Source organism: Dermochelys coriacea, chromosome 12 (assembly GCF_009764565.3).
Source record: "Dermochelys coriacea isolate rDerCor1 chromosome 12, rDerCor1.pri.v4, whole genome shotgun sequence".
NCBI classification, from domain to species: Eukaryota; Metazoa; Chordata; order Testudines; family Dermochelyidae; genus Dermochelys; species Dermochelys coriacea.
In genome coordinates, this window is record NC_050079.1 from 6,172,963 (window position 1) to 6,194,970 (window position 22,008).

The 22,008-nt window shown below is 46.4% G+C and overlaps 1 protein-coding gene across 6 annotated transcripts in view; it reads left to right on the plus strand.

The window, feature by feature from the left end:
• Positions 1–22,008, plus strand: part of RANBP10 (RAN binding protein 10) — a 170,115-nt gene that overhangs the window by 91,000 nt on the left and 57,107 nt on the right. For 4 of the 6 annotated variants that reach the window (XM_038368100.2, XM_038368101.2, XM_038368103.2 and 1 more), the window contains one exon: positions 16,351–16,518. In XM_038368100.2, the coding sequence (XP_038224028.1) occupies positions 16,351–16,518 (168 nt within the window). Of the gene's footprint in view, positions 1–16,350; positions 16,519–16,550; positions 17,275–22,008 lie in introns of those variants that run through there. The other 2 variants (XM_043495176.1, XM_038368107.2) reach the window with 2 other exon arrangements.

Here is a 22,008-nt window from a genome sequence, read left to right on the forward strand (position 1 = left end):
TTGTTTTCGACCACTTCCTTCAACTATAGGCCTAGCCAAGATTTTAGAAAATGAGAGACTAAAAGTTAGGCTTCAAACTCCATGTTTAGACACCTAGGTAAGTGACCATGGGACCCGATAGATTTTCATCGCTTTTGGAAACCAGGCTATTCCTTATTTTCTTAAATATGAATTTAGGAGCCTAATCATGGACATCCAGTTTTCTTAAATCTTTGCTATTGAAGCAGATAAATTTCATGCATAGATTGATAATCAGTAGATACTAATGGCCTGGTTTCAGTAGTGGTCACAGCATTCACCTTGACTGTAATTAGGGTGAAATCGCTCCTTAGTGACCTCAATGCTGAAATCTAAAGAGTAAGACTGTCCAGCCAGTTTTGTGTAGAATCACATTTTCGGATGCCCTGCCCACTTTCCAGAACCTTCCATATTCTACAAACTAAAATCCCTCTAGTGGTTCACAACTCCACTCGCTCCCCTCTTCAACATTCTATAATTATTTAACATTTTTTATTATTAATAATTTGTATTACTGAAGCATCTAGAGCCCTAGTCATGGACCAAGACCCCTTTGTGCTAGGTCTCTATGGACACAGAACAATTTCCCCACTGGCCACACCCCTCCCACCCGTCCCCTCCTCTCTAGGCTTGGGATAGCTGTAAAACTCACTTCTTGCTTCCCAGTAGATATGCCAAAAACCTTGCTATTCTCATGACTGTCCTTTTAACTCCTCAGAAGTTAATTTTCCTTCTCACCTTTCTACCCTCTAATGTTTTGCTGTCCATCTCAAGCAGACAGGAATCCAATGAGGACTTTTTCCCACTTTCTTTGTGGCTGGTTCCAGCCAGGATGCCATAGTAGAGCTGGGTGCCCTGATGTTGTAGTTCTTGTTAAGGTTAACTGCCCTGAAACCCTGCGAGGGAAGTGGTGAGCTGTGACATTCTGTACCTTGGGGGAGCATATTGTAACCCTCATATTCTTCATTTTCATGTAATTGTGATCTTGCATATAAAGCATGCCTTGTAAGGTATTGGGGGAAAGGTTATGATCTGCTGAAGGTCATTTCTCTATCCATATATGTGTATCATTAATGCATATGGAGTTTTGAGAATTGTGTTGTATTGTGGTCACTAAATCATGCTGTAAGTTGGGGAATCAGCCAGATAATAGATCCCCAGAGGGGCAACAGCAAGGAAAGTAACCAACACCCAGGCGGGATGTGAAACAGCCCATCAACAGCCATTGTCCACCAAGGGAGCTACAATGCAATGACTCACCTGCATGAGGCCCCACCAGAGGAATTGCTCAACCTTTCTGGGAAAGTAGTGCCCCATAGACATGCCTGGACTTGTGTTCTACAAGCACATGGACTGAGGGCTTGGCTACAGTTGCGAGTTACAGCGCAATAAAGGAGCCCCGGGCACACCAGCTCACTACATGTCCACACTGGAAAGGCATGTAAAGCGCTCTGACTCCACAGCTACAGTGCTCCTGGTACTCCACCTCAGCGAGTGGAATAAAGTTTTGTGTGCCCCCACTGGAGCACCGCAGCGCCAGTGTGGACGCCCTGGTCCTATAGTACGCTCTGAGCGGCCTCCAGAAGTGTCCCATAATGCCTGTTCTAGCCGCTTTGGTCATCACTTCAAACTCTACTGCCCTGCCTTCAGGTGACCAACCATCAGACCTGCCCTTTAAATTGTCTGGGAATTTTGAAAATCCCCTTCCTGTTTGCTCAGCCAGGCATGGAGTGCTCTCAGCGAATCTTTCCAGGTGACCAAGGTTCCACGCACCAAGCGAGCCCCAGTATGGAGCAATGGCGAGTTCCTGGACCTCATCAGTGTTTGGCGGGGAGGAAGCTGTCAATCCCAGCTGCGCTCCAGCCATAGGAATTATGATATCTTTGGGCAGATATCAAGGGACGTGATGGAAAGGGGTCATGACCAGGATGCACTGCAGTGCAGGGTTAAAGTGAAGGAGCTGCAGAATGCCTACCGCAAAGCCCGAGAGGCAAACCGCCGCTCCGGTGCTGCCCTCGCGACCTGCCATTTCTACAAAGAGCTGGATGCGATACTTGGGGGCAACCTCACCTCCATTCCGAGGACCACCCTGGATGCTTTGGAGCCCAGTTCAACAAGGCAGGAGGAGGAGGAGCAAAGCGAGAGTGAGGGTGCTGAGGTGGAGTAAGACACCCGGTACCCCTAGATGCATGTTGTCAAGCCAGGAGGAAGGTAGCCAGTCATGACGGCCGGTGCTTGGGGAAGGACAAACACCAGAGGAGGTTCCCGGTAAGCAGGTTTTGTTTTGGGAAGGAAGTTGTTCGGTGCGGGCTCTTGGCGAAAGGAGGGTTAGAGCTGCACACGTGCCTAGATGCGGAATGGGATGTTGATGTGCTCTCTCACATCGCGGTAATCGGCCTCAGTGATCTCTTCAAAGGTCTCATCCAGAACTTGGGCAATGCGCTTGCGCGGGTTTTTCAGGAGAGCCACTGTGTTCCTTGTCCCAGTCAGGCTAACTTGTCCGCGCCACTGTGCCGTGAGGGGTGGGGGGACCATTGCTGCACATAGGCAAGCTTCAGGTGGCCCAGGGCAGAAGCCGCATTGCAATAGAAGACTCTCCCCTTGCTTCCCAGGTCACCCTCAGCAGCAAGATATCTTCCAGGACGAACACCTGTGGAAAATGTGGGGACAATGTTTAGAATAGGGCCCCCCTGCCACTGTTGGCTCTCCCCAAGGCACAGAACCCCAGAGGACAGTACAGCCGTGAAACAATCAGTCACGCTTGCCCCTGTGCTTACTCACCATTTTGGGACTCTCGTGAGTTATGTACGCTCACTTTGGGATGGGCAGCTTATGCTATTGTGTAGACTGCGCTTGCCCTTAAGTACAGGGGAATCATTGCTCTGTCTGGTGTGAACAATGCTCCCTCTGTTAAGTGTTGCATTTTCCTTTACAGATGCAACCTTGAGATCTCAGCCGTCCGTGCTATCACCGGCCAAAAGACTCTTTAGAGTCAGAAGCAAGAAAGACATGTGAAGTAATGCAGCATTCAAGTATTGAAAATCAAAAAGTGCAGGAGTGGCGGGACAGTGAAAGGAGGATCCACCAGCAGAATGAGGAGTGCCGGCACAAAAGCGCAGTGCCCCGTCTGCAAAGCACGGATCGGCTGATAAGCATCATGGAGCGCCAAGCAGACTCTATCCAGGCACTCGTAGCCATGCAGGCGGAGCACTATTGCGCCTGCAGCCCTTGTCCCAAAACTCTTTTCTTTGTGCCCCCATGTCACCTCAAACCCACTTTCCCCAACATCTGGGTTCTTACCGCCACCAGCTGCCTCCAACACCTGTAGCTTCACCACCCAGCCCAGAAAACGACCACCCTTACCCACTGCACTCAACCCCCATCACCATGCAGTACAGCCATCCTGAAGTGCAGCACTCATTGCATAGCACTCCAGACAGGACATATGCAAATCTGTGATTGTACCGTTCCCCACCCCACCCCCTTGCCCTTTGTTTCCCAGGCAGTTATGTTTCTTTTCAATAAATGGATTTTTTGGCTTTGAAAACATTCTTTATTATTGCATAAAGTAAAAGATACCTTAGCCCAGGAAAGAAACAGGCACTGCAAGTCAGCATAGCAAACACAGATTCCTACTAACATTGGAACCACTGCACTTCACTCCCGTGCAGGGCACCACACATTACTGGTGGCTTTCAGCCTCAAATTGTTCCCTCAAGGCATCCCTAATCCTTGCAGCCCCGTGCTGGGCCCCTCTAATAGCCCTGCTGTCTGGCTGTTCAAATTCAGCCTCCAGGTGTTGAGTTCCATGCCTGAGTGAAACTTTCACCCTTCCCTTCACAAATGTCATGGAGGGTACAGCACGCAGATATAACCGTGGGGATGTTGTCATCGGCCAGGTCCAGCTTCCCATACAGACAGTGCCAGTGGCCTTTTAAATGGCCAAAAGCACACTCCACAGACATTCTGCACCGGCTCAGCCTGTTGTTGAACTGCTCCTTGCTTCTGTCAAAACCCTATGTAGGGTTTCATGAGCCACGGCATTAAAGAGTAAGCGGGGTCTCCAAGGATCACAATGGGCATTTCGACTTCCCCTACGGTGATCTTCTGGTCTGGGAAAAAAGTCCCAGCTTGCAGCTTCCTGAACAGGCCAGTGTTCCAAAAGTTGTGTGCATCATGCACCTTTCCGGGCCAGCCTGCGTTCATGTCAATGAAACGCCCACAGTGATCCACAAGTGCCTGGAGAACCATAGAGAAATACCCCTTCTGATTAACATACTCAAGAGGCTAGGTGGGCTGGTGCCAGAATTGGAATATGTGTGCCATCTATCGCCCTTCTGCAGTTAGGGAAACCCATTTGTGCATAGCCATCTACAATGTCATGCACGTTGCCCAGAGTCATGGTTCTTCTGAGCAAGATGCGATTAATGGCCCTGCAAACTTGCATCAACACGATTCCAGCGGTCAACTTTCCAACTCCAAACTGGTTAGCGCCTGATCGGTAGCTGTCTGGAGTTGCCAGCTTCCAGATTGCAATAGCCGCCGGCTTCTCCACCGTCAGGGCAGCTCTCAAACTCGTGTCCTTGCGCTGCAGGGTGGGTGCGAGCTCCTCACACAGTCCCATGAAAATGGCTTTTCTCATCCGAAAGTTCTGGAGCCACTGCTCATCATCCCAGACTTGCATGACGATGTGATCCCACCACTCAGTGCTTGTTTCCCGAGCCCAAAAGCGGCGTTCCACAAAGGTGAGCATGTCTGTGAATGCCACAAGCAAACTCGTGTCATATGCGTTACTCGAGTCAATATCATTGTCGGAGCCCTCACTGTCACTCTGTATCATAAGGAATAACAACTGCCAAATGTGACGTGCTGGCAAGACTCGTCAGCATACTCCTCAGCAGTTCGGGCTGCATTCCCGCAGACCAAAAGGGAAGACAGCATGCGCAGTACAAAAAACATTGAAAGATGGCGCCAAGTGTGGACGGAAGTACAGGGATTGCTGAGATGTGAACCAATGCATCACAGGGCATTGGGACAGGACCCAGAATGCCCTGCACCCCCTGCCTCCTTCCCACAAGCCACAGTGCCACAATGGGAAGAGGTGCTCTGTGGGATAGCTGCCCATAATTCACCGCTCCCCATGCCGCTGCAAGAGCCGCAAATGTGGCCGCACCAGTGCGCTTGCAGCTGTCAGTGAGGACAGACTGCAGCGCTTTCCCTGCTGTGCTCTCCGAAGGCGGGTTTATCTCTCAGCACTGTACACCTGCAAGTGTAGCCATGCCCTGAGAGTATAAAACAGACAGAGTGGACACATACTGGGCCCTTCTCCTGCTCCCAACTATGCTGCAAACAACCAAGACACTGAGAAGACAAGACTCCAGCAGAGGAGATTGGCCCAGATTTAAGGAACAAACCTTACTAAGGACTGCAATATCAGGTGGGGTGAAAAAAACTGCTTAATCTAGTTGCTGCCCAGTCTAATAGGGTTGAGAGTTTAGACCGCATGCTTGTATTTTATTTTATTTTATTTTATTTTATTTTATTTTGGTAACCACTCTGACTTATGTTTTGACTTATTATCACTTAAAATCTATCTTTATAGTTAATAAATCTGTTTCTTGATTGTACCTGAAGCAGTGCATTTGGTTAGAAGTGTGTTAGAGGCTCCCCTTGGGATAACAAGACTAGTACATATCAATTTCTTTGTTAAATTGACTAACTTATATACGCTTGCAGCCTCCAGCGGGCATAATTGGACACTGCAATATGGAGGTTCCTAGGGTTGTTTCTGGGACCGGAGATATTGGCGAGTGTCGTTCTCTTGCAAGTACCTGGGAGCAGCTTACATGTCAGAGGCTGTGTGTGAACAGCCCAGGAGTGGGGGTTCTCACAGCAGAGCAGGGTAAGGCTGGCTCCCAGAGTCAAGGATTGGAGTGGCCTAGTAGATCACTGGTCCAGATAACACCAGAGGGGAATGTCACAGCATTCTCATATGTCTGCTCATTTTTTAGCATGAACACTGTGTGTTGCAAGGATTTAAATTGGTGTTTGTATGGGAGTATTTCCAGGGGGCTGACAGCCAGCAGGGGACTAGGGGTTTGACAGGGGGAACTATTCATCTTCTGTAGACCTTGCTGTGTTGCAGAGTCCTTTGCACCTTTAAGCCTCAGACCTAGCTCGAAGCACAGGCAGCATTGACTGGGGTATGTTCTAGAGCTGGCCGAGCACTTGACCTTCCCATTATAATTCTTGCATCACCATGCATTCATCAATGGGAGGCAGTTGAGAGCAGAGGAACAGAGCTGTAAACAGGGGCATTTCAGTGGGAGTTCTGTTGGAGGAGAAGGTATTTGTATTATTTGAATGTGTAGAGGCTTGTAAGGGCTTTGTGCTGAGAGAGAAGCTGAGCAAACAAGGGAGTTTCAGTGGGAGTTTGTATTATGGTGCTTCTTTGGGTTTTTTTTTTTTGCTGTGGGTGGTGGTGTTTTCGTGTGGTTTGTCTCTCCCAGATTAACAGGATTTAGGTGGGAAGGCTATGACAGATACAGAGGTAGCAGTGGGAGTGACCCATGTAGTGGAAGACACAATGAAGGTGACTGGATGTGGAAGCTGCAGTATGTACATGATCCTGGAGGGGATACCTGGTAAGAGTTTTGTCTGCATGAAAAGCCATCTGATAGAGCTGATGGAGGAAAAGATCCAAGGTTTGGAGATGCAGGTGGAAAGTCTGGTTGAGTTTAGAAAGGGCTTCGTGCAGATTATGGAGCAAAGACATATGAGGTGTCTGAAGGGAAAAGCTCAGACTTGCAGATGGAAGCAGGACTGAGGAATTCCGAGGGGAGACTGGGTGAGGAAAGTGGTCGGTGGAAGCATGTGACTAAAAGAACCAGGCAGAGGAAAAGATGGGCTAGTGAAGGAGAAATAAGCTCAAGAACAGGTTTGCAGAGTTGGAAAATGAAGAGGGGGCTCAGCAAGTGGTCACTGAAGGTGGAAGGGCAAGGAAGAAGAGAAGAGCAGCTAGTGCTATAGGAAAAAGGTAAGAGTCAATGGAGACTACACCAAATATGAGCCCCAGGAGGATACAGGATGGGTTGAAGAGGATTACAAGGAAGAATAGGAATGGAAAGAACTTGCAGCAAGAGGGAACAGGGGATAGACTGGAGAAAAGCACCGTCACCAGGAAAAGGCAGGTCTATGTGATCATGGACTCTTTACTGAGAAGAATAGACAGGCCTGTAACCAGAGCTGATCCAGAGAATAGAGGGTGTGCTGTCTTCCAGGTGCTAAGATATGGGATGTAGACCTGAGGTTGAAGAGGATCCTAAAGGGACTGGGAAAGAATCCCCTAATTATCCTTCATGTGGGAACAAATGATACGGCTAGATTCTCACTGGAACATATAAAGGGAGACTATGCTAGGCTGGGGAAGACGCTTAAGGAAATTGAGGCTCAGGTGATCTTTAGTGGGATTCTGTCTGTTCCTAGAGAAGGGCAACAAACGTGTGACAAGATTATGATGATCAACAGATGGCTCAGGCAGTGGTGCTATAAGGAGGGCTTTGGGATGTATGGCCACTGGGAAGCATTCATGGACAGAGGACAGTTCTCTCGGGATGGACTTCATCTGAGTAGGGAAGGAAATAGACTTCTAGGATGGAGGCTGGCACAAATGATTAGGAGAGATTTAAACTAGGAATTGTTGGGAGATGTCCAGGTAATCTCCATGCTGGATTTTAGCATTGAGAGGGAAGAAAATGAAGTAAGAAAGGATACAGCCATGGGTAGGAGAATGTATATAAGGAGGAAGGGCAGTATGGATACCAGTCTAATAGGTTATACTGGCTGTAGAATGACCGTGCCTAATAGGGTACAGAATGTGAGCGAGGCCAAACAGCAAAAATTAAGATGTTTGTACACCAATGCGAGGAGCCTAGGTAACAAAATGGAGGAACTAGGGCTACTGGTGCAGGAAGTGAAACCAGATATTATAGGGATAACAGAAACATGGTGAAATAGTAGTCATGACTGGACTACAGGTATTGAAGGGGATGTGCTGTTTAGGAAAGACAGAAATAAAGGCAAAGGTGGTGGAGTAGCATTGTATATCAATGATGAGGTAGAATGTAAAGAAATAAGAAGTGATGGAATGGATAAAATAGAGTCTGTCTGGGCAAAAATGACATTGGGGAAGAAAACTAGTAGAGCCTCTCCTATGATAGTGCTTGGGGTGTGCTATAGACCGCCGGGATCTAATTTGGATATGGATAGAGCCCTCTTTAATGTTTTTAATGAAGTAAATACTAATGGAAACTACGTGATCATGGGAGACTTTAACTTCCCAGATATAGACTGGAGGACCAGAGCTAGTAATAATAATAGGGCTCAGATTTTCCTAGATGCGATAGCTGATGGATTCCTTCATCAAGTAGTTGCTGAACCGACTAGAGGGGATGCCACTTTAGAGTTGGTTTTGGTCAGTAGTGAGGACCTCATAGAAGAAATGATTGTAGGAGACAACCTTGGCTCAAGTGATCATGAGCTAATTCAGTTCAAACTGAACGGAAGGATTAATGAAAATAAATCTGCAACTAGGGTTTTTGATTTCAAAAGGGCTAACTTTCAAAAATTAAGGAAATTAATTAGGGAAGTGGATTGAACTTGAAGAATTTATGGATCTAAAGGCAGAGGCGGCTCGGGATTACTTTAAATCAAAGCTGCAGCAGCTATCGGAAGCCTGCATCCCAAGAAAGGGGAAAAAATTCATAGGAAGGAGTTGTAGACCAAGCATCTCAGAGAGCTGACTAAGGAAAAGCAAAAAAGCCTACAAGGAGTGGAAGATGGGAGGGATCAGCAAGGAAAGCTACCTTATTGAGGTCAGAACATGTAGGGATAAAGTGAGACAGGCTAAAAGTCAAGTAGAGTTGGAGCTTGCAAAGGGAATTAAAACCAATAGTAAAAGGTTCTATAGCCATATAAATAAGAAGAAAACAAAGAAAGAAGAAGTGGGGCCGCTAAACACTGAGGATGGAGTGGAGGTCAAGGATAATCTAGGCATGGCCCAATATCTAAACAAATACTTTGCCTCAGCCTTTAATAAGGCTAAAGAGGATTTTAGGAATAATTGTAGCATGACAAATGGGAATGAGGCTATGGAGGTAGATATTACCATATCTGAGGTAGAAGCGAAACTCGAACAGTTTAATGGGACTAAATCGGGGGGCCCAGATAATCTGCATCCAAGCATATTAAAGGAATTGGCACATGAAATTGCAAGCCCATTAGCAAGAATTTTTAATGAATCTGTAAACTCAGGGTTGTACTATATGATTGGAGAATTGCTAACATTGTTCCTATTTTTAAGAAAGGGAAAAAAAAGTGATCCGGGTAACTATAGGCCATGACATCTGTAGTATGCAAGGTCTTGGAAAAAATTTTGAAGGAGAAAGTAATTAAGGACATTGAGGTCAATGGTAAATGAGACAAAATACAACATGGTTTTACAAAAGGTAATTCGTGCCAAACCAACCTGATCTCCTTCTTTGAGAAAGTAACAGATTTTTTAGACAAAGGAAACGCAGTGGATCTAATTTACCTAGATTTCAGTAAGGCGTTTGATATGGTGCGACGTGGGGAATTATTAGTTAAATTGGAAAAGATGGGGATCAATATGAAAATTGAAAGGTGGATAAGGAATTAGTTTACAGGGAGACTACAGCGGGTCCTACTGAAAGGTGAACTGTCAGGCTGGAGGGAGTTCCTCAGGGATCAGTTTTGGGACCAATCTTATTTAATCTTTTTATTACTGACCTCAACACAAAAAGTGGGAGTGTGCTAATATAAAGTTTGCGGATGATACAAAGCTGGGAGGTATTGCCAATTTAGAGAAGGACCGGGATATCATCATACAGGAAGATTTGGATGACCTTGTAAACTGGAATAATAGTAGTAGGATGAAATTTAATAGTGAGAAGTGTAAGGTTATGCATTTAGGGATTAATAACAACAATTTTAGTTATAAGCTGGGGACGCATCAATTAGAAGTAAAGGAGGAGGAGAAGGACCTTGGAGTATTGGTTGATCATAGGATGACTATGAGCCGCCAATGCGATATGACCATGAAAAAAGCTAATGTGGTCTTGGGATGCATCAGGCGAGGTATTTCCAGTAGGGATAAGGATTTTTAGTACCGTTATACAAGGCACTGGTGAGACCTCACCTGGAATATTGTGTGCTGTTCTGGTCTCCCATGTTTAAGAAGGATGAATTCAAACTGGAACAGGTACAAAGAAGGGCTACTAGGACGATGCGAGGAATGTATAACCTGTCTTATGAAAGGAGACTCAAGGAGCGTGGCTTGTTTAGCCTAACCAAAAGAAGGTTAATGGGAGATATAATTGCTCTCTATAAATATATCAGAGGGATACATACCGGAGAGGGAGAGGAATTATTTAAGCTCAGTATTTGTGCTCAATGTGGACACAAGAGCAAATGGATATAAACTGGTCATTGGGAAGTTTAGACTTGAAATTAGACGAAAGTTTCTAACCATCAGAGGAGTGAAGTTTTGGAATAGTCTTCCAAGGGAAGCAGTGGGGGCAAAAGACCTATCTGGCTTTAAGATTAGACTCGATAAGTTTATGGAGGAGATGGTATGCTGGGATAACATGATTTTGGCAGTTAATTGATCTTTAACTATTCATGGTAAATAGGCCCAATGGCCTGTGATGGGATGTTGGATGGGGTGGGATCTGAGTTACTACAGAAAATTCTTTCCTGTATCTGGCTGGTGAATCTTGCCCATATGCTCAGGGTTTAGCTGATCGCCATATTTGGGGTTGGGAAGGAATTTTCCTCCAGGGCAGACTGGAAGAGGCCCTGGAGGTTTTTCGCCTTCCTCTGTAGCATGGGGCACGGGTCACTTGCTGGGGGATTCTTTGCTCCTTGAAGTCTTTAAACCAAGATTTGAGGACTTCAATAGCTCAGACATAGGTGAGAGGTTTTTTGCAGGAGTGGGTGGGTGAGATTCTGTGGCCTGCGTTGTGCAGGAGGTCGGACTAGATGATCATAATGGTCCCTTCTGACCTTAATATCTATGAACCTTGAATGCCTCTGGCCAGCCTGAGAGCCTTATTCGGGGCACTGGAAGGAGCCATGCCAATCCCTTCTGAATCAGAAGGGGTGTGTGGGGTGGGGGGGATGACACGGAGCAGGGGTTTGTAAAATGGAGGGTGAGGCTTAATGTGTTTAAAGAGCTTTGAGAGCGGAGTGTTTCTTGGTCTGTCTGGCAGTGCACAAAGCCCGCTTCCACAGAAAATCATTTGCAGTGCTCTCCCCGTTACTATTGAGGTTGTGCAATTACTGGGATACCGTGTGGGACCATGGTTGCTAGACGGGCACGCTGAGATCACTCAATCAGGGCAAACTCCAGAGAATGGGGCAGACGATCCCCAAAACTGGTGGTGTATTTTTATAAATTGGATTCACCAAGCCAGTCCCAAAACAACTTCTATAATACCCTACTGATTACCAAGAAGCTAAAATACAGTCCCTTTAAGCAGGCTTTGGCTCCCACCCAGACAGCCAAGTCAAATATGGTGAGGATTACTACATTTGTAAGTTGCACTTTCATGATAGAGATTGCCCTACAGTACTTGTATGAGGTGAATTGAAAAATATGATTTCTTTTGTTTGCCATTTTTACAGTGCAAATATCTGTAATAAAAATAATATAAAGTGAGCACTGTCAAGTTTGTGTTCAATGTTGCAATTGAAATCAATATATTTTAAAATGTAGAAAAACATCCAAATATTTAATACATTTCAATTGATATTCTGTTGTTTATCAGTGGAATTAATCATGATTAATTTTTTCGGAGTTAGTCACATGAGTTAACTTCAGTTAATCGACAGCCCTAGAATAAAGTGCTAGGAAACTGACCCAAGAAGAGATGAGTGCTGATTTGTTTAAAAAAAAAAAATCCAGAATCAATTCCAATAGTCAGTTCATGTGTAGAATTTGTTTAAGTTCTTCCATGGGAAACATGATAGCTATCTACAAGGAGTGGTCCTAATTACCACCTCAATAATTCTCTAATATGTCCTTAAAGGTTGATTTTAGATCACTTAACCTGCTGGTTGCTTAACTCTTGCAGGCTCAGTATCACAGCATGTAACACTCCAGAAAGCCTCAAGGGCAGAAACATCATATCCCCAACTCTCCCAGTGACTGGCCACCCCCGTTGTCTCATTGTTCCCTCGTACCCTCCCACTGGTCTATCTGTATCCATCTGTTGTCTCTTGTCTTGTATTTACACAAGTAAACTTTACCAGCGGGGGGGCAAGACCTGTCTTTTTGCTCTCTCTGTACAGTACGCAGCACAATGGGGTTCAGGTCCAGTATGGGCTCCTGGGAGCTACAGTAATACTGATAATAAATTACAATTAGCACTATTTGAAATCTTCCATTGCCTCGTTGCAGGAAGTGCTCTCTACCTGCTAACACACCTGCCCTCTGAACCTCCGCAGTTCAATCTTACATACTTTTCCCATACCCTGGCTCCAATCTCCAGAAGGTTCTTGGCCCCCTGAATGCCACTTTTGTGGTGTGAAAGGTTTGTTTGCTATGAGTGGCTTCTGTCTCAGAAGCATTTGGAACAGCTGACTGCAAAATTTCTGGCTGAAGATCCAGCCCTGTCTTGCTAGATTGAGGCTGTTCTTTTGGCTCAGGCTTTTCAACACTTGTTCCTCTCGTGATGGTCGTGGTTCAGCTTGTCATTCTCCTGCAGCAAAATTAGCCTCAGCCACGTTTTCCCTCCCCCATTACCTCTTGGGGAGCTGATGGCTGCTCTCAAGGCTTTGCCCTTTTAAAGGGGTTTAAGCTCCAGCTAGGACCAAGTCTGGAGCAGGCTGTTAGTCCAGCATCAATGCGGTTATACTGCCCCATGGAGAAGGGTGTGCATTTTCTTTGCAGACATGTCCCTTTCCCTAGTGCAGAGGATGGGAGTGCAGAGTGGGGGCTGAGTGCCTCAGTCCTGATGGGCTGCAGAGCATTTCAGTTAGGGTGGTGTTATCCTTGTCACAGGTTCTGCTACAGGAGAGGAGGGAGGGAGAGTCTGAGCAATACTGTGGGGACAGATTCCCCCAAGGCAGAATGCCCATGAAAGCCAGATTCCAGCATGCACAAGAAAATGGGATCCAGCGCTATGTCTTACTCCAAGAGCAACTAGGATGATTTACTGACCTTTGAAGCATTACATAAGCTACAGCTTCTTTAAATTATGAAGAATTGGACCCATTTTTCATGCTTCACTGTGGTGCTTAGCTGGTCTGAAAAGCAAAATATAAATCCCCTTTGAGCTCACAGGGAGATACTGCTCGGGTAGGATGGTGCTTAGGTGGTATTCACAGAACCACGGAGGGGCCTAGCATGCTGAATTTTATTTTCCTGTTTCCCTTGTGCTGCTTGTTAAAGAAACCCAGCCTGAAAAGAGAGACAGAGGTGTTGCCTGGAAGTCACTTTAGCTTTTAGCTAATGGCTTAGTCTCCTCTGCATAGTTCTGAGCAGCCCAGGCAAACTTTGTAGTGGCATTTTGCATTTCAAAACACAAGGAACCAATTATGAAAACGGTTAGTGTGCTTTGACTGGCACTAATTGGTTTTGCTGGCATTTTCGTCTTGTAATTAGAGCCTTTAAGCACTGTGCAGTGGGCAGCATTTGTGTGCCATGCACACCGTCCCGCCACCCCTCCTTCACACACAAACCTCTTCCTGATGTATTGTGCATTCCTGCTGGAAGAAAGGTACACTGAGGAAACGCGGTTAAAGGGAACATTGACTATGCTAAAGACATGAATCCTGAGCTCCACATGCCCATGCTACAGGCTGTTTGATGTCCCTGGTGTAAGGTTTGGTGTCTGTCCATTGGTTTGGAGGCAGACACCTCACTGCCAGGACTTGAGGCTGGGTCTTGCAAAGTCTCTCTTGTCAGTATGTTTTCTCCTTTCTCTTTTAGAAACTTCCATGGTTGCACTTGTAGTGGAAAGAACCTTTTTTGAGTCTGGTCAGGTAATCAGTTGGCTGGAAGAGGTGCCTCTGCCCTTCCTCATGTGCATGTTCGTGTCCCCTTCCAAGATGCTGTTAGGTCTCAAAATGTAATTGTAAACTGGGAATCTCATAGAGCTGGTGTTTCTAATGGGGGTGTCATGGGGATCTGTTCTTAGCCCTACACTATTTAACATTTTTGTCAACGACCTGGAGGAAAACACAAAACCATCAAAGTTTGCAGATGTCACAAAGATTGGTGGAATGGTAACTAATGAAGAGGACAGATCACTGATACAGAGCGATGTGGATCACTCGGTAATCTGGGTTCTGGCAAAATGTAATGTATGTACATCTGGGAACACAGAATGTAGGCCATACTTACAGCACAGGGGATTCTACTCTGGGAGAGAGTGACTCTGAAAAACATTTCAGGGTTGTGCTGTAGCCAAATGGGCTAATGCAATCCTTGGATGCGTAAACGAGAATAATGAGTAGGAGCAGAGAGGTTATTTTATGTCTGTATTTTGCACTGGTGGGACTGCTACTGGAATCCTGTGTCCAGTTCAGATGTTCACAATTCAAGAAGGATGTTGACATATTGGAGGGGGTTCAGAGAAAAGCCCCAAGAATGATTAAAGGATAGAAAACATACAGTGATAGACTCAAGGAGCTCAATCTATTTAGTTTAACAAACAGAAGGTTAAGGGATGACTGATTACAGTCTGTAAGTACCTGCATGGGGAACAAATATTTAATAGACTCTTCAATGTAGCAGAGAATGATATAATACAATCCAATGGCTGGAAGTTGAAGCTAGACAAATTCAGATTGGAGGTAAGGTGTACAGGTACATTTCTAACAGAGTTATAAACAATTGGAGCAACTTGCTAAGGGTTGTGGTGGATTCTCCATCACTGACAAGATGGGATGTTTTTCTAACAGATCTGCTCTAGGAATAATTTGGGGGCAGGTCTCCGGCCTGTGCTATACAGGAGGTCAGACTAGATGATCAAAAGGGTCAGTCCTGGCCTTGGAATCTATGAGTCTATGCCCATTCTCTCTCCACTAGGGTGCATTTTGGAGGATGCACAATGGGATTCTGCATCCGTTTGGCAATACAGTGCTCTACTGACAAACTGACTGAGTGTTGGTGTTGATGAAGAAGTTTAACAGTTGGTGATCTGTTGCCTCAGTAGTAGAGCTGACTGAAAACAAAAGTCTCAGAAATTGAGCACTTGGCAAAAAAAAAAAAAAAAATCAAAACCTGAAATATTTCGGCTGAAAACTTGTGTTGCATCATGGGAGTTATAGTTCAGATGCATCACTCACTACTTCTCCTCTGAGGCCACCTGTCTGGTCGAGCTACACCTCTTGCAGCACTCCCTGGTGCCTCCCATGGTGGAGGTAGTGCATAATGGGAAATGAAGTGTGGCAGGGGAGATTGCCCCTAGAGGTGAATGGGACCATGAGGTACCCAAACTACAAGTCACAGGAGGCAACTCAGTGGTATTTCAGAACTGGAATATTTTAGGGTTTGGACAAAAAAATAATTTTTTGGATTTAGTAAAAAATCCAATTTTCTATTGAAAACCAATTTTGATGGAAAAATTTTGAACAGCCCTACTCAGTAGTTCTGTCACCACACAGGGACTTGCGTGTTGGTGCCAGGCTCCCTGCCAGAGCTGATGGGGGCTCAGAGTACTGTATGCAGCACGCTTAGCCATCCGGGAAGGTGCAGCTGAGAGAGTGGGATAGGCTATTTATGTGCTGCTTGACTGCATTGCCTACTAGTCAGGAACAGCCATAATGTTCTCCACTGCCTAGAGAGCACCTGACCTTGAGGCCTGTGCATTAGGAGGTGATATCAAGGGGGGAACTGCATGAAGTAGCAGGTTCAAATCATTGAATGAGTTGGGGTTGTACTGTCAAAATTGCCCATTTCAGTACTTTTGAGGCAAAAAATTCAATTTGCTTGGTTCAAAATTACTTTGTTTTTAAATTTAAGCTAATTATAGTAAAAAAAAAAAAAAAAACTTTTTTTTTTTTAACTGTAAGGTTGAGCTCAAAATCAGACGTTTGGATTGACCCTAGCTGAATTGGTTTTTGGATTGTTGATTTGTGAAAATTTTAGAGATTTAAACTTTTCATCTCTCCTTGGGACAGGAAAAATATTCAAAATCTCGAAAATTTTCCTGGGACAGGAAAACTATTTTCCACCCAGCTCCAATAATGACATACAGCTCCTTGGAAACCTCCCTCATTACTGATCTGCTCTTTTTCCTTCTACAGGTTGGGATAAACATTCATATGGCTACCACGGTGACGATGGGCATTCCTTCTGTTCTTCTGGGACAGGGCAGCCCTATGGCCCCACCTTCACTACTGGAGATGTGATTGGCTGCTGCGTCAACCTCATCAACAACACCTGCTTCTACACAAAGAATGGCCACAGCTTAGGTAGGCAAAGAAGGGTATCCTGAGGATGGGCCACCCCAGCCTACAATCACTTAGGACTCTCAAACACTGTCACATATGACGTAACTCCGTTCTGCAATTGGGAGCAAGACTTTAGAGAGAAATAAGAACACACAGTGACCACCAGAAGCTGTGAGATTCCCCAAAGCCATAAATGTTTCCAGTGCGAGTAACTAACTGTTTCTGTGACTGCAGGTGCCACATGTTCTTAACTAAATTACAGACCTGTCCGCCGGCCCTTCAGCTACTGTCCCTCCCTGTGCCCCTGCACAACCATGTATGAGATAGGTAGGGCATTTAGAGTTTGGGCAGCAGGGAAATGTAATCACAGAAAGTTTGGTTTGTATATTACCCAACAAATTACAAAACCATCACCAGTGAGTCACAAAGCCCTTTGTTTTTAACAGGACTTCTGTCTTTGTGAGTCTCACTCTATGGACTAAAACTCCTAGAGTTCTATGCATTTGCAAAACATTACAAATTCTACTTTAACGTTGTCTTGGTTATGGAATGATCCAAAATACCCTTTTAGTTGACTCCTTACGTTTCAGCTAAGGACATTCAGGTTTTGCCCCACAAAACATCATGTTGGCAGCTTCCAGGAGTTCAGAGTTGCACCCAATTTGTATAAGATAGCACAGGTTGCAACCACCTTCATCCTGAATATGCTGCCCATAGAGACAACAGGCCCATCATGCAATGCTCCAGCTTGATCAGATGAGCTCTCCTCCTTCCACAGTAAGTGTGATTCCTTGTCATTTGATTTGTCAGAGGAAAGTGTTTAGCTTACTTTGGTGAATTCCTCTAACCTTCTGAACTGTAACACATTTGATTTGGCTGGGGACAAACTCTCCCTGTTTCCTTTGCTTCTCTCATAGCTGTGTTGATCCTAGTTTCCTTCAAGCAGAAGAGGCTGGTACAAAAAACCCCAGATAAAACCCCTGCCAGGACAAAAGTTGTACTGAGTGAGCAATTGGGTAAAAGGAGGGGGAAGATGGTAAAGGAGGAGTGTAGGACTGATGTGTTCTTCAGGCAGACGTGATTGCTGCTGCAGTTGCTGAGACGGGTGTGGGGAGGAAGGAGCTGCATTGCGGGTACATCTGAGTCATGATCCTGCATGTGGATTTTGTGTCACAGCCCTGAGGCTGTTATGCAGCAGAGTCTGAGGGATATTCAACTCATGGGAACAGGATTTTTCTTGGAAAACAGCAAGCATTTGGGTCAGGTGCAGAGCCCGAGTTGGGCTAGAATTTGTAGTCAGTATTTCTGATTGGGGCCTGGGGGTGGGTGTCAAAGCTGCTTCCCCACTTTGGCAGTTCGAGTGGAGAAGGTCGGGGCCCGCAAGGATTCTAAAAATTAATATTGGCCACTCCAGGCTGGTATTAAACTCCCAAGGTTACAGCTTTTCTCTGACCTTGGATGGGTAGATGCTGCCACCACCCAAGTGCAACCCCCCTTCCCCCTCCCGCCCCACACACACCACCACCACCTTTGAGAACCCAGGAAGGAGCACATGGGAATTCCTTCCTGCAGGGTACCCTTAAGCTCTTTCTCACACACACACACACACACACACACCCACCCACCCACCCACCCACCCACCCCCTATTCCCGGAAGAGCTGAGAAAGAAAACAAAGGAAATCAGCTGTTGTCACCAGCTAATTAAACAACATGTGCACAAAACTCTTAGGGACTCAAAAATCCAATCCTGTTCTTAAAAAAGGTAAATTTTATTAAAAAACAAAAGAAAGAAAATACATCTGGAACGTAGACTATTGCTAGTTTTTAAAAAGAGCAAATATAATAATTAAGCATCAAGAATGGTTTTCTTCAGGTCCAGCTTAAAGTTTATAAGCAAAACCAAAGCACCTGGGGTTAGCACAGAGGAATCCACAAGCCATAAAGAAATAAGAGTGTGACAAAGCTCTGTCCTTGCCTCCGTGGGTCCCGCGTTTCCTGGCAGATTTCGCTAGCCTCAGAGGCTCACTGTGACCCTCCGTGTAACCCTTCTTTCTCTAGAGACAAGGGTCACAGTCTACTGAGCCATTTTCATCATAAGCCAGCGAGGGAGGTGAGAAGTTATCCTTCCTTGCACAGTATCTGTTGTCTCCCAGTCTCAGTGGTTAATCGGGGCAAAGGTGGGGGGGGGAGCCTGGGCCCACCCTCTACTTCGGGCTCCAGCCCAGGGACCCTAATAGTATCAGTTATAGTAGCTGACCTTTTAGAAACATGACATGTACAATTCCCTGGGCTACTTCCCCCACAGCAGCCCTCACTTCCTCAAACTCCACTTCACCCTTACCTCAGGGCCTCTTTCCTTGTGCCTGATATAGTGTGCACTACTCAGTCTCTCCAACAGCGCAACTTCCTCCCACAGCTCCTGACATGCACACCCACCTGACTAACTGGGAGGCTTTTAAATAGTTTCAGCCAGCCCCCAGATTGGCTTCAGGTGTCCCAATCAACCTAGCCTTCTCCCTGCCTTCTGGAAAGTTCTTAATTGGCCCCAGGTGTCTTAATTGACCTGGAGCAGCTTCCATTTTGCTTAACCTGGTACCAGGGATTTGTTTAGCCTGGAGCTAATATATCTATCTCCCACTACTTTTCTATAGCCATCTGGCCTTGCCCCATCACATATCCCCCCCCTCTGCTCAGCACCATAGAGTTGGGCAACTTGGGACACCAGGCAGTATGCTCGTGACAGACCATCAGCGTTGCCATGGTGGCATCCAGCCCTGTGCCGTTTGCGGAACTGGAATGGTTGGAGGGATAAGAGCCACCTGGTGACCCTTGCATTCTTTTCCTTATTCCGCTGCATCCACTGGAGAAGTGCATGGTCCGTCAAAAGAGTAAATTGCCGGCCTAAGAGGTAATAATGCAGTGTCTCCATAGCCCATTTGACAGCAAGGCATTCTCTCTCGACTACTGCATATTTCTGTTCTCTTGGGAGAAGCTTTCTGCTTAGGTAAAGGATTGTTCCTCTTCTCCCACCATTTGCGACAGAACTGCTCCCAACCCCACCTCGGAAGTGTCTGTTTATAAAACAAATTCCCTGATAAAGTCCAGGGCTATGAATACGGGGTCATTACAGTGGGCCGACCGAAGGTCTGTAAATGCCCCCTCTGCTGCGTCGGTCCACTTTACCATGTCCGGACCTCGGGCCTTCACCAGGTCTGTTAGGGGACTTGCCCTAGTGGCGAAGTGGGGAATAAACCGTCGGTAGTAGCCTACCACGCCTAGGAACGCACAGACCTGCTTCTTTCAGGTCGGCCGGGACCAGTTTTGAATTGCCTCTAGCTTATTCGTTTGGGGCTTCACTATGCCCCTTCCCACAGTATATCCCAGGTACCTCGCTTCTGCTAGCCCTATGGCGCATTTAGCGGGATTAGCAGTGAGGCCAGCCCGCCTTAAGGTGCGCAGTACTGCCTCAACTTTCCCCAAGTGGGTTCCCCAGTCTGGCATATGGATGATGACATCTAGGTATGCAGCTGCATAACTAGTATGGGGGCACAGCAGCTTATCCATGAGGTGCTGGAATGTGGCTGGGGTTCCATGGAGCCCAAAAGGGAGGATGGTGTACTGGAATAGCCCATCCGGGGTGGAGAATGCTGTCTTTTCTTTGGCTTCTTTGGTCAGAGGAATCTGCCAGTACCCTTTTGTCAGATCCAGTGTAGTCAAGAATCGAGCACTACCCAATCAGTCAACCACTTCGTCGATGCGTGGTATAGGGTATGCATCAAACTTGGATATTTCATTCAGTCGGCGAAAGTCATTACAGAATCTCATGGTATCGTCAGGTTTAGGCACTAGAACAATTGGACTGGACCACTGACTGTAAGATCCTTCAATAACCCCTAATTCTAACATTTTCTTTACTTTGGCCTTGATATCCTCTCTTTTGGCTGCTGGGATTCGTTAGGGTCTCAATGTTATCTTGGCTCCGGGGATCATGCAGATATAGTGATAGGTCTCAGTCGTCTGACCTGGTTTTGTAGAGAACACATCTCTGTTGCGATTAATCATGTCGGCTGCCTCGATCTTTCGGATCGGCGTCAAGTCGGATGATATCCTCACTTGCTTGTGTAAGTTATCCTCCTGGGGAAGGGTCTCCTGCATGATTATGCATGTCTCTTGATCATGCCAAGGTTTTAGAAGATTGATGTGGTAAATTTGCTCTGATTTCCGGCGGCCTGGCTACCACACCTTATAGTTCACCTCTCCCGCGGCTTCGATTATTTCATAGGGTCCCTACCACTGGGCTAACAGTTTACTTTCTGCTGTGGGCACCAGTACTATCACCCGCTCCCCTGGTTGGAACCGTCGAAGCTTGATGGTTATAATGGGTTCGTTGGGTCTCCTGTGCTCTCTCCAAGTGTTCCCATACAATGGGCATAACTCAGGCTATCCAATCTCTCATCTTCAGTACATGCTCAACTATGTTCCTTCCAGGATTTGGCTCCTCTTCCCAGGCTTCTCTGGCTATATCCAATATGCCCCGAGGGTGGCGCCCATATAGTAGTTCGAATAGAGAGAAACCCATGGAGGCTTGCGGAACCTCCCAGATGGCGAACATGAGGTAAGGCAATAGTGTATCCCAATCTTTCCCATCCCGGCTCACCACTTTCCTCATCATGGCCTTGAGGGTCCTATTGAACCTTTCCACAAGGCCATCTGTTTGCGGGTGGTATACAGAGGTCCGTAGGGCTTGTACATGGAGCAATGAACAGAGATCTTTCATCAACTTGAACATGAAAGGTGTCCCTTGATCAGTCAATGTCTCCTTGGGTAGCCTAACCCGGGCAAAGATCTGTACTAGCTCCTTAGCTATTGTCTTGGAAGCTGTGTTGCGCAGGGGAACAGCTTCCGGGTACTGGGTTACATAGTCCAGTACAACAAGCACATGTTGGTGGCCCCGAACTGTCTTCTCTAGGGGCCCTACCAGATCCATGGCTGTCCGTTCAAAAGGAACCTCTATTATTGGAAGAGGTATCAAAGGAGCCTGCAAGCGCGGGTGAGGACTATGTAACTGACACTCCGGACAAGAGGTGCAGTATCGCCGGACATCTTCATGTACTCCTGGCCAGAAGAACATCTGCAGGATCCGTGCCTGGGTTTTCTCTACCCCTAAGTGTCCTCCAAACAGTTGACTGTGGGCGAGACTCAATATGTCTTTTTGATGTTTTCGTGGCACCAGAAGTTGTTGTATCTCTTGCTCCTGCATTTGCACCACGTGGTACAGGAGATCTTTCTTCACTATGAAGTAAGATCTGTGACCCTGGACTTTCCCATCCAGGGTATCCCATCAATTTCGGCCACCTCTTTCCTGGCGTTATCATATCTGGGGTCCTCCGCCTGGTCCTGCCCAAAAGTCTGTCTCCCGGGACTAACCTGCCCAAGCTCCCAGGGGCTGGCTTCTGCTTCTTTCAACGGCTTGCCGCCGTCATGGCTGGGGGCAGCTTCTGGCTCACCTT